The 11,965-nt window shown below is 53.5% G+C and overlaps 1 protein-coding gene across 1 annotated transcript; it reads left to right on the top strand.

Annotated features, from left to right (window-relative positions):
• Positions 1 to 2,147: 2,147 nt before the first annotated feature.
• Positions 2,148 to 11,393, top strand: POMGNT1 (protein O-linked mannose N-acetylglucosaminyltransferase 1 (beta 1,2-)). Its single transcript, XM_059921850.1, has 22 exons — positions 2,148 to 2,245; positions 2,716 to 2,885; positions 3,481 to 3,595; positions 3,731 to 3,849; positions 4,533 to 4,598; positions 4,689 to 4,802; positions 5,587 to 5,704; positions 5,898 to 5,996; positions 6,153 to 6,280; positions 6,623 to 6,693; positions 6,922 to 6,997; positions 7,193 to 7,276; positions 7,366 to 7,407; positions 7,619 to 7,677; positions 7,994 to 8,066; positions 8,149 to 8,277; positions 8,362 to 8,487; positions 9,478 to 9,542; positions 9,718 to 9,762; positions 10,130 to 10,265; positions 10,510 to 10,619; positions 10,719 to 11,393. Exons 2-22 carry the CDS (start codon positions 2,745 to 2,747, stop codon positions 10,804 to 10,806), a joined length of 2,004 nt encoding a protein of 667 aa, XP_059777833.1. The 5' UTR covers positions 2,148 to 2,245; positions 2,716 to 2,744; the 3' UTR covers positions 10,807 to 11,393.
• The last annotated feature ends 572 nt before the right edge of the window (positions 11,394 to 11,965 follow it).

Here is an 11,965-nt window from a genome sequence, read left to right as displayed (position 1 = left end):
TTTCCCACCTCTAGTCCCACTCCCCAGAGGCAACCACTTTCAGCTATTTTTTCCTGGTGTTTATACTCATAACTCCACAATAGCCTTATACCACTATGTCTTAATTTTAAATATTGTCTACTGACTTCCTATTATGATAAATAAGATTTACCTCACACTCTGTACTTCCTTCTTCCATTGGCCCTATACATTTCTATCATTATTTTTTAGCTTGTTACCTTTGTAATTTTAAGTAACATACTGTTCCTTAGTATGCCTTGAACCATGGAAGGGTTTTAAATCAGAGATTTACAAAACAGATTTGCCTTTTTGAAAAAATACTCTGGATTTTGCAAGGAGAAAGAATTAAAGGGGTAAAAATCTGGAGTCATGGAGACCAGCTAGAAGACAAGAAACTAAAATGGCCTGGACAGGGGCTGGTGGTAAGGTTGGAAAAGAATTAGACCTGAATGGAGGAGGACTCTTTAGGAGGTAAGATTGACAAGACTTGGTGACCAGTAACATTCATTTGTTTATACTGGCATTTGATAAATATTTGTTCAGAAAACGAATGATTTCAAAAAATATTATGGAGAATCTCCTATGTTCTAGCCATTGTATGTGGTACAAAGAATACAATGGTGAGCAAACAGACCTGGACTGGTTGCTGGAGAGAGACAAGGAATCAAGGGTGACTCCCAGCTGTTTGATCTGATGCCATTCATGAAGGAAGGGAACACAAGAAGAGGACTGGGAGTGAGAAGAGTTGATTCTAGCAGGAGTTATGTTGAATTGGAGGGACCTATGAGAATGTCCAGCCAGTAGTTGAACACAGGTCCACCTGGAGCTCAGAAGAAAGGCTAAGTCTGCAGATATGAGTTTAGGAATCTAGATGGTCGGAGAGCTCATGAGAGTGGATGAGATCTTCTGTGGAGAGTGAGTTTGAGGAGAGAAGAGGGTCAGGGAGGAACCCTGTGGGACACCTTTCTAAAATGCCTTTTTAAAATGTGTTGGGATTTCTTCTATTCAAACACATGCTTATTAGGAGAAATCACTGATTGCCTCAACTACTGAGACAAGCACTGTTAACATTGTGGGGATACCATCCTACCATTTCAGGAAGCAGATGGAATATGGAGAGCTCAAAAAAAATCTAACCGATCTTCTGGCTTCTTCTGTCTCCCTTTCATCTGTTATCCACAAAACAGTAAATGTTCTCTTAAATTGGATTATGTTGCTTCCCTGCCTAAAACTGTGCCACGGCTACCCACTCACTTCAAATAAGCATCACCATCACCTAGAAACTTTTTCGAAATGCAGTATTCTGCTCTGCCCCAGACTCCTGAATCAAAAACTCTAAGAATGGGGCCCAGCAATCTGTTTTAACAAGTCCTCCAAGTGATTCTGATGCAAGCTAAAGTTTGAGAACCACTGTGTTAAGCTAAGTGCTTCGCATGTGTTAAACTCTATAAGTGTTATTATTGTCAGTATAGTGAGGGGTTAAGAGTGGAATCTGGAGCCAGGCTGCCTGGGTTTGAATTCTAGCTTTACCAACTTCGTGATATTGGGCCTCATTTTCTTTGTCTAAAAGATTAGGATAGTAACAGTACCTACCTCATGGAGTTGTTGTGGAATTAAATGAGTTAATATAGTAAGATGCTTACTTAGAACAGTGACTGCCATAGAGTAAGCGTCATATGAGGTCATCCTCATTTAACAGAGAAGGGAACCTAGGCTGAGATGTGAAGTGACTTGCCCAAGGTCTAGGTGGGTGGTAAAACCAGGTTTTTAATTCCCCCGTAGTCTTCAGTGGCCTCGCATGCTCTAGACCTGGGTGCAGCCTTGCCCAAGCAAAGGGAGGGGCATCTGGGTCCGAGGCCTGTAGCCCCTCTGACCCTGGCGTGCCCTGCGGTCTACTCCAAGGCTCTAGGACTCCGACCCCAATCGGGTTTGCCACCACGCAGTGCTGGGAGTGGGGAACCTGTTCTCCCCCAGCCGCCCACCCGGCCAGCCAGCTGCAAGGCAGCCGAGGGACCGAGCACTAGCGGCACTCGCTGGGGGCAGACACCAGCCGCCGCCCTAAGCGCCGCCCGCCACCCTCTCACCCCGCGGCGGCGGCGGCGGCGGCGGCGGCGGAAGCGGGGAGGCGGGCTGCCCGGGCCGGGGCGGGGCCGCGAGCGGCATGGAGGAGGCGGAGGCCGCGGCGCGCCGGGCCGAGCAGTGCGGGCCCAAGCGGGGCCCGAGCGGGGCCCGGGCCCCCTGAGCCGTGAGTGTCTCTGGGCGGGGCTCCGGGAGGGGTGGCATGGCCGGGCCGTGTCCCCGAGTGCTGGGGCGGCCCAAGGCCCGGGAGGAGAAGAGCAGGGCCAGATAGGAGGGGGCGAGGGCAGAAAGGGGTGGCTAATGGGGGGGGGGGGTCGCTGCCCTTCGCTCACCCTAGGACTAGGAAGGCCTGGGGCTTGGTTCTTATAGGGACTGATGAGCCTTGAGAGCCAATTATTTGGCCTCCAGCCTTGGGACAATGGACAGTCCTGTCAGTTTCCCCAGCCCCAGGGGAGTTTCCAGGTGATCTGACCCCTCTGAAGGTTTCCTTTCCAGAGAAGTTGAGCCACTGTTCCCAGGTCACACAGCATGGATACTGCAAGGAAGAGTTACTGGGGGGTCCTCCCTCATCTCCCCAAGAAAGCATCAGACTTCGGGAGGAAAACCTTACCCCACGTGACCCTCTGGTCTCCTCAGATTCCTGAAGGCATGGGTTGGCCAGGACAATGGTGACCCCCCAATCCGGCATGGACGATTGGAAGCCCAGCCCCCTCATCAAGCCCTTTGGGGCTCGGAAAAAGCGGAGCTGGTATCTTACCTGGAAGTATAAACTGACCAACCAGCGGGCCCTGCGGAGATTCTGTCAGGTATAGAGGTGTCCCATACCTCCCAGGGGCTCCCTCCCAGCTTGACCGCAGCCTAGACTATGGGCACTGGGACCTACCTTGGCTGCCCCCACCCTGCAAGCAGGGTGGGAAACCTCTTTGTCTCATGTCCCTACCAGGTAGTGGGTTGGGTCCACAGTTCTGGAATCAGAACCCAAGTACAACCTCCTAGGCTTCTGACAAACCTGAAGTTGGATCAGGAAGGCTTTGCCCAGGGCCCACACCTGTCAGGCAGTCAGGGCTAGGACCCAGGTCTTCTGATCCCCAGCATGGTTCTCTGGGACTGGCTCCATCTCTAGGAACTAATTGTGGAGGAACCAAGGGAATCAAGGCTCAAATGGAAGAATACAGGAGTTCTGGGTAGGGAGCGCCCTGATGAAGGGGGGAGGGTCCCTGAAGGAGGTGGTCGTGAAACTGAACCCAGGTCTGGGGGAGTAGAGCTGGTCAGACAGAGGGAAGAGAGGCAAAACCCAGGTTCTCCCTGTGTCATTGCTTCAGCCAGAGCCCTCCTTTCAGGAAGACCTGCAGTGATCTGGAGGGGGTGCCCCTCTTTAGTTGTCCCCACCCCTCCCCTCAGACAGGAGCTGTGCTTTTCCTACTGGTGACCGTCATTGTCAATATCAAGTTGATCCTGGACACGCGGAGAGCAATCAGCGAGGCCAATGAAGACCCGGAGCCAGAAAAAGACTATGGTAGGACCAGACTGAGGATGGGATTGGTGGTGGAGGGGGTGTCCCCTGGGATCCTGTGGCTGAAATGGTGGGCAGATCCCAAGGGGTGAGACACTGCTGAAGGGACTACCTCCATGACCTGTCACACACCCACAGATGAGGCCCTGGGCCGACTGGAGTCCCCACGGCGCAGAGGCAGTGGTCCCCGACGGGTCCTGGATGTGGAGGTATACTCAAGCCGCAGCAAAGTGTACGTGGCAGTGGATGGCACTACGGTGAGTGGGCTGGTGTCTAGTGTACGGTCACTCCATTCTACTTAGGGTGTGGTCCGCTGGCTCTGGGTCCACTGCCTGAGTGGGAACTGCAGCTCTGCCAGTTTCTAGCTGTGTGACTTTGGAGGCCTCAGTTCCTCATCTGTAGACTGGGACTAATGATTTCTGCTTGTCAGGATTAAATGTAAGGTATGTGAAATGTATTATATGTAGTGTGATATTATCAAAAGTGATCATTAGTATTAGTAGGCAGTTAATTCAGTGATCTATTTATTTCGTGGTCCCATTTATTTATTTATTTCCTGGTCCCTTCTTTGGCCTCGGCCTTGTCCTTGTCCTGGACACTGGGAACCTGGAGGTAGTCAGCCCTGGCCCTACTTTGAGGGGCTCCATCTGTTAGACGGTGATACCTCCAGCATGAGGCAGAGATAGTCAAGGGCTCTAAGAGTCATGAAAGCTGGCAGGGGGTCGGGGTGTTGTAGAAAGAGGGGATCTCTTTTGATGGGGGTGCTATGGAGGCTTCCTGGAAGAGATGGCCTTCAGGCTGGGTTGGAAGAGAACTGTGTGAACAGAAGCAGAGGAAGGAGGGGAGGTTTTGTTTCATGCAGCTGTTTTTTTTAAGTGCCCATAAGACAGACCTCAAATGCCAGAGTGAAGAGCTTGACCTTGTCTCTGCTACCCTGTAGGTGCTGGAGGATGAGGCCCGGGAGCAGGGCCGGGGCATCCATGTCATCGTCCTCAACCAGGCCACGGTGAGGTTCTAGGGGTAGGGGACCTAGAGGGCCAAAGCTGAGCCCTCCTTGCTGGTGACACTAACTCATGAGAGGTGTGTCTCCTGCCAGGGCCATGTGATGGCAAAGCGGGTGTTTGACACGTACTCGCCTCATGAGGATGAGGCCATGGTGCTGTTCCTCAACATGGTGGCACCTGGCCGAGTGCTCATCTGCACCGTCAAGGTCAGTGACTCCGCCTTGGCCCTGTTCCCAACACCCCTAGCTCCAGCCCTGCTCATGGCCCTGGGTTCTGTGCCCTTAATATGGCATAGTGGCAAGAGCCTCTGGAGGAAGGTGACCAGGTTCCAATCCTATCCTTGTCAATGGAAAGCAAGACAGAGTCCCTACCATTATGGAGTTTACACCAATAGGGCAAGATCAACAAAAAGCAGCCAAATAAATCTACAATGTCAGGAAAAGATAACTTGTATGAAGAAGAAAATTAAGCAAGGGAGACAGGGTGATGGGGGGTGCATTTTAGGAAGGGGAGGCCTCTGTAAGGACATGACCTGTGCACGGAAAGCTGGAGGAAGTGAGTGAGCCATGTGAATATCTGGAGGAAGAGCATTCTAGATAGAAAGAATGGCAAGTGCAAAGGCCCTGAATTGGGAAGGTGCTTGGTGTGCTTGAGGAACAGCCGGGCTGCCAGTGGAGCTGGAGCAGAATAAGGGAGGGGAGGAGAAGGGTGGTGGGAAGAGGGCAGGGAGGTAGCAGGGGACAGAGGTGCAGACTGTGTGGGATCCTGTTAAGGACTAATTAGCCTAGTGACCTTGGGTGATTCTCAGAATCTGTCTAAGCCTTTAGTTATCTGTGAAATGATAGTAACCACAAAGGGTTGTTGTGATAGTTTAATGAGCTAATTTAAGTAAAAGGTCTTACATGGTGCTTGACATGTAGTTAGTGTTCCCTGAGGCTAGGTCTGCTGGAGCTGTGCCAGTCAGGCTGACCACCTTTTCTGGTCTCCCAGGATGAGGGCTCCTTCCACCTCAAGGACACAGCCAAGGCTCTGCTGAGGAGCCTAGGCAGCCAGGCCGGCCCTGCCCTGGGCTGGAGGGACACCTGGGCCTTCGTGGGACGAAAAGGAGGTGCCAGCACCATAGGCCATCCATCCTGTAGTATTAAGGGGCTGGGAGGAGCAGAACTGCAGGAGATGGGGTGGGCTGGGGGGCAGATAGGAGTCGGTGGTGGTAGGCTGGATGAAAGTGGGCAGGGAGATGGGAAGAAGCTCCAGAACTGCAGCCTGGGCCCCCATTGCCCCTCATTTCTGCCCCCTGCCAGGTCCTGTCCTCGGGGAGAAACATTCTAAGTCACCTGCCCTCTCCTCCTGGGGCGATCCAGTCCTACTGAAGACAGATGTGCCGCTGAGCTCAGCTGAAGGTGGGGTTAGCAGGCACTGGGCTCCAGGGCAGTGCCTGGGCTGGGGATAGGCATTTGGGTTCTCTTTACAGGGCTCTATTCTTGACTGGGTGCCTGGTGTTCTCCAGACCACACTGACCTCATGCCCTCATCCTGTTGACCTCATCCCTCCCTCAGAAGCAGAGTGCCACTGGGCAGACACAGAGCTGAACCGTCGCCGCCACCACTTCTGCAGCAAAGTCGAGGGCTATGGGAGTGTGTGCAGCTGCAAGGACCCCACACCCATCGAGTTCAGCCCTGACCCAGTGAGTGGGGCCTTGGGCAGCGAGGCCCGGACTCCTTCCCAGCTTGGCAAGGGGCCCCAGGAAAGGTCCAGGTTGGGCTTTGCCTACCCCAGCCTGGGAGGGAACCAGGAGCTGAGGATTTATACTGAGCTCTGAAAGACAGGGCGTCTTGGTTGTGGGGAAGGAGCAGGCCATGTGAGCAAAGGCCTAGAGTTGGAGTTGGACTGAGTGTCTGGAGGGTCCAGGACAGGGAAGACCCTCTGCCTTTTCCCTTGAGTCTCCCTCTCCCTCAAGACTCTCCCCCATGTGGGGATCCCAGTTTGAAGAGAGTGAGGCAAGAGCTGAACACTATTTCTCCCTCAGCTCCCAGACAACAAGGTCTTCAATGTGCCTGTAGCTGTCATTGCGGGGAACCGGCCCAATTACCTGTACCGGTGAGCCTGGGAGGGGGCTGCATCCATCTCTGAACAGGAGGTGCTCAGTGGTGGGAACCCGAGGCTCATGTACCTGCAGGGGGAACTCTTGAGGTGGGCGGAACAGCAACAGATTCTAGGTCCATTCACCTTTGGGGGTGAACATGGGGAATCTGGGCCCATCTGTAAGCACAGGGGAGTCCTGATTTGGGGGGACAAAGAGGCCTAATCCAACCCTGGGCTCCCCAGGATGCTGCGCTCTCTACTCTCAGCCCAGGGGGTGTCTCCCCAGATGATAACAGTTTTCATCGATGGCTACTATGAGGTGAGTGGGGCTTGGGGGCTTTGGGCGGAGCAGAGTGCAGGGTTGCTGGTGCTGAGTAGCAATGATCACAGAGGACTGGCAAGGGAGACAGCCCGGGCAAGGGCCGTGAAATGTGCAGGGCTTGGCGTGTCAGAGCCTGCAGAGGTGGGCAGGGGGTGGGTGGCTCACGTGATGACCAGCGGCCGTGCCCCTTAGGAGCCGATGGACGTGGTGGCGCTGTTTGGTCTGAGGGGCATCCAGCACACTCCCATCAGCATCAAGAACGCCCGTGTGTCTCAGGTACCGCCTAGGCAAGGATGGAAGGGGTGGACACCTGGCCCCACTGTCCACCCCAAAGCTCATGTGCCCTATTCCTACTCCCCACCCAGCACTACAAGGCCAGCCTCACTGCCACTTTCAACCTGTTTCCGGTGAGTAGTAAAGACAAAACTCTTGGACCTAGAGAGGGGAAACATGGGCATTAGTCTGGTCTTATTATATAGCAAGCTCTTCCTCTCTCTGGGTCTCATCCTCCTGATGTGGCAAACGGGGGTAGTGCTGCCTGAGAAGTGGGATGGAGGTGGAAGAGACAGGGGATGAGAAAGTCGCCCTTGGGATCATGTTGTCCCCCACCCACTACAGGAAGCCAAGTTTGCTGTGGTTCTGGAAGAGGACCTGGACATCGCTGTGGATTTTTTCAGGTGAGGGAAGTGTCCCTCCGTGCAGCTCCAAGCTGCGTAGGGCCTCTTTGCTTGACTGGGTCTCCAGGGAGGAAGGCAATGAGGGGTCTTGGAAAGGTTTCCGGAGGAAGCAAGCTCCAAGGTGGGGAAAATGCCTGAGCAAAGGTAGGCTGGCAGGGGTTGGGGCTGGAGTAGAGAGTAGAAAGGATGAATGGAGACAGTGGGGCTTTGGGGGAAGGAGGCATGACTCCTGAGTCCCATCTCCAGCTCTTCCAGCATCACTGTGTGACTGGGTTTGTCCTTGCCCCTCCCTGAACCCCTGGACCCTGCCTCTCAGTTTCCTGAGCCAATCCATCCACCTGCTGGAGGAGGACGACAGCCTGTACTGTATCTCTGCCTGGAATGACCAGGTAGGCTGAGTGGCCTAGGATCAGCTGTGGAGTTGGTAGAGGCCCCGAGCTAATACCTCCCATTACGGCCCCCTGTCCACAGGGGTATGAACACACGGCTGAGGACCCAGCACTGCTGTACCGTGTGGAGACCATGCCTGGGCTGGGATGGGTGCTCAGGAAGTCCTTGTACAAGGAGGAGCTTGAGCCCAAGTGGCCCACACCGGAAAAGGTACCCTGGCAGGGTAGGGTGAGTGGACTGAAGTCCCCTACCAGCTCGAAACCTCATAACTCTCAGAGTCTTCCACGCCCCCAGCTCTGGGACTGGGATATGTGGATGCGGATGCCGGAACAACGCCGAGGCCGAGAGTGCATCATCCCTGACATTTCCCGATCCTACCACTTTGGCATCGTTGGCCTCAACATGAATGGCTACTTCCATGTGAGTGGAAGGCAGGGGTGTTGGGGCATAGGGCACAGTGTGGTAGATGGGGCAAGAACATGGACTCGAGCAACCCCAGCTCTGCCACTCACTAGCCATGTAGCCTTAGGGAAATTACTTACCTTCTTTTGCCTCAGTTTCTTTATTTGTGAAATGAGGATAAAAATACTCCTATCTCATAGGGTTGTGAAGTTATGAGGTTTAAATGAGTTAATATGTATAATATGCTTTGGACTGTAAACATTATATAAGGATTAGCTGGTATTATTTTTATCATTACTATTCTTAGCACTAGACTGTGGGTGTGGGGAGGATATTTCTGCTGCCACGCACTCGTCCAGCCCAGCAAACTCTGCCCTCTCCTGTCCTTGCAAGTGCTGAGGCCTAAGCCTCAGCCTGAAGTGAACAGAGAGGGCCCCAGGTCCCCACCCCTTCATCACTGTGTCCAAAGGGCCACTCCCCAGTTATAGCCAGGGAGGTCTTGAGACAACCCAGTTTAAAGAATGGAGAGTTTCCAGCTTGGAACCTCCTAGAAGCCATAAGGGCCTTCAGAGGCTGATTACTACAAGACCCCCACTCATCTCCGAGAGGGACGGGGAGTGACCTCATGTCCCTCACCCTTAGTACCTTAGTCATAGCAGTTTTCTCCCTCCCAGTCAAGCCTGTCCCTTTGCAGGGGCCGTTCCTGGCTTCTGTGGCCCTAGAACAGCAGGCCCAGGGAGAGCCACTGGGGACAAGGACTAGCTCAGGGGTCAGTAGCATGAGATGCCAGTATGAGCATGAGCTCTCTGGCAATGGTGGAGCCAGATTAAAGCTAAGAAGAGTCTGCCAAGCCTGCTGCCAAGAGGATGGGGAAGATGGGAGGAAATCAGAGGGACCTTTATAGGTCTAGGACTTCATTTGTGGGCCTCGTGGATATGTGGTGGGTCAGCGGGCAGGTGTGGGCCAGACAGTATAATGCCCTGATTTTCACCTTCACATCCATTCCAGGAGGCCTACTTCAAGAAGCACAAGTTCAACACGGTTCCAGGTGTCCAGCTGAGGAACGTGGACAGGTGGGGGCTGGGGACGGCCAAGGGGAGGATACTTAGGGGCCTTGATAACCAGTGCCTGGCAGGCCCTACTAGCCCTGTGGTCTGTGTGTTTACCCCAGCCCTGCTGCCCCCCAATCTCCATGTCATCCCTTGAGGGGCTACTCCCTCCCCTGACCCATTTCTCCCTCTCCTTTAGTCTGAAGAAAGAAGCGTATGAAGTGGAAGTTCACAGGCTGCTCAGGTATGGCCTAGGGCAGTGTTGGGTATGAGGCAGGGGGTAAGGAGAAGTCAAATACTGGGAGTCTTGGCCCCATAATTTGTGCGGCCCACTGCAAAATGAAAACCAGGGTCCCTTGTTCAAACATTATTAAGTGGGACTTCCCTGGCGGTCCAGTGGTTAAGACTCCACACTCCCAATGCAGGGGGCACGGGTTTGATCCCTGGTTGGGGAACTAAGATCTCATGTGCCGCGGCCAAAAAACGCCAAAAAACAACAAATGTTAAGAATTCCAAGATGGCAGCAGTAGAGCATTAAAAGCACACTGCTTGTGTGACACACTCATGAGGTGGGCCCTGTCTTGGCCTTTCTCCCCCACTCCCTGCTACAGTGAAGCTGAGGTTCTGGACCACAGCAAAAACCCTTGTGAAGACTCTTTCCTGCCAGACACAGAGGGCCACACCTATGTGGCCTTTATCCGAATGGAGAAGGATGATGACTTCACCACCTGGACCCAGCTTGCCAAGGTGCCTCAATACCACACCTACCCCAGCAATACCCCTCCCCAAGATACAGGGAGCCTTTCTGGAATCTTCCACCTCAGAACCTTCTCTTCATACTCTCAGAGCCTCTCTTCTAAGCCCCTTTACAAATCCATATTCTTGAGGATGCTACCTCTTGCAAACTGAGGAGGCTGCTGAGGAGAGGGAGGCTAAGGGCCCACCCCACAGCTCTCCAACCCTTGCCTTTGCCCCACCCCACCCCCACCAGTGCCTCCATATCTGGGACCTGGATGTACGTGGCAACCACCGGGGCCTATGGAGATTGTTTCGGAAGAGGAACCACTTCCTGGTGGTGGGGGTCCCAGCCTCCCCCTACTCGTGAGTGACTCTATTCTGTCCTTGGAAATGGAAGACTAGTGGGGTTAGGGGACGTAGCTAATGACCTCCTCCCTATTCGTTTTCCTGTTATCTTCCCAGAATGAAGAAGCCACCATCAATCACCCCAATTTTCTTGGAGCCACCCCCAAAGGAGGAGGGAGCCCCAGGAGCTGCAGAACAGACATGAGACCTCCTCCAGGACCCTGCAGGGCTGGGTACTGTGTACCCCCAGGCAGGCTAGCCCTTCACCCAATCCTGTAGGATTTTGTAGACACTCTCAGGGGCTGGGGCTGGTTTGTTTTTAACATGAGACTTAATTACTAACTCCCAGGGGAGGGTTCCCCTGCTCCAACATCCCTGTTCCTGAGTTGGAGGTCTATTTATTTACTTCCTTGTCGGGAGAGGGCAGGATAGTACCTGGGAATCTTTGGGATCCCTGGGCAGCTGATCCTGCCCTTTGTATACTCCCTCCTCCCAGGCCTGGCTCAGAATCTAACCTATTTATTGACTGTCCTGAGGGCCTTGGAAACAGGCGGAAGCCTGGAGGGCCTTGATTTTTTTTTTTGGACTGGGGTGCTGCCCTGAGGGTGGGGCAGGCTCTTACTCAGGAAACTGCTGTGCCCAACCCATGGACAGGCCCAGCAGGGGCCCACCTGCTGATGCAGACTCACTCAGAGACCCTCAGACACTGAACCAGGCCTCTTCTCAGCCTCCTCTTTGTCCAGATTTCCAAAGCTGGATGAGGTGGTCATTGATTAAAAAAGGAGAAAAGTTCTGGGGATTGTCTTGTGACTGTGTGTGTGTGTGTGTGTGTGTGTGTGTGTGTGTGTGTGTGAGAGAGAGAGAGAGAGAGAGAGAGAGACACACACACAGAGACAGAGAGAGACAGAGAAAGAGAGATGAGTGGGAGAGAGGATGGTCATGATGGATGATGAGTTTTCTTTACTGTCCTCCACAGGTTTATCTTCCATTTGGGGCCATTTGGCCAGCAGGGGACTCCCAAGTCTCAAACTCCAAGATTTTTACCCTAGAACAACAGAGTCTGACCTTTGCCCCACCCTACTTGGGGCTGAGCTCAGAGCGGCCACCCTATACCCCATTCCCACTGTTTAATTAACCATCAGGCTGTTTCCTGCCTAGCTTGTGTCTGAGCCAGGGCACCTGTCCCCAAAAATGGAGCAAGAGAGAGCAAAAAGGGATACCTGGGGATGAGGGGGTGATAGAGAGCAGGTGAGTATAGTGGAGGTGGGAAGGAAGTGGATGAGACAGAGCTGAATGGGCATCATCAGGAAGTGAGGACTGGGCTGCAGGTGGAGACACAGGAACAAGGATGTCTATGGCCCTTA

The sequence above is a fragment of the Balaenoptera ricei genome, chromosome 1 (assembly GCF_028023285.1).
Source record: "Balaenoptera ricei isolate mBalRic1 chromosome 1, mBalRic1.hap2, whole genome shotgun sequence".
Taxonomy (NCBI): domain Eukaryota; kingdom Metazoa; phylum Chordata; class Mammalia; order Artiodactyla; family Balaenopteridae; genus Balaenoptera; species Balaenoptera ricei.
The sequence above is the reverse complement of the archived record's forward strand: the minus strand, read 5'-3'. Positions and strand labels throughout refer to the sequence as shown.

What these genes read in the sequence shown, in the direction of transcription:
- POMGNT1 (XM_059921850.1), top strand. Translation starts at nt 2,745, where the DNA reads ATGGTGACCCCCCAATCCGGCATGGACGATTGGAAGCCCAGCCCCCTC. An exon ending in CTTCGTGGGACGAAAAGGAG is followed by an intron (nt 5,705 to 5,897) that starts GTGCCAGCACCA and finishes GCCCCCTGCCAG; the next exon opens with GTCCTGTCCTCGGGGAGAAA. An exon ending in ACATGAATGGCTACTTCCAT is followed by an intron (nt 8,488 to 9,477) that starts GTGAGTGGAAGG and finishes CATCCATTCCAG; the next exon opens with GAGGCCTACTTCAAGAAGCA.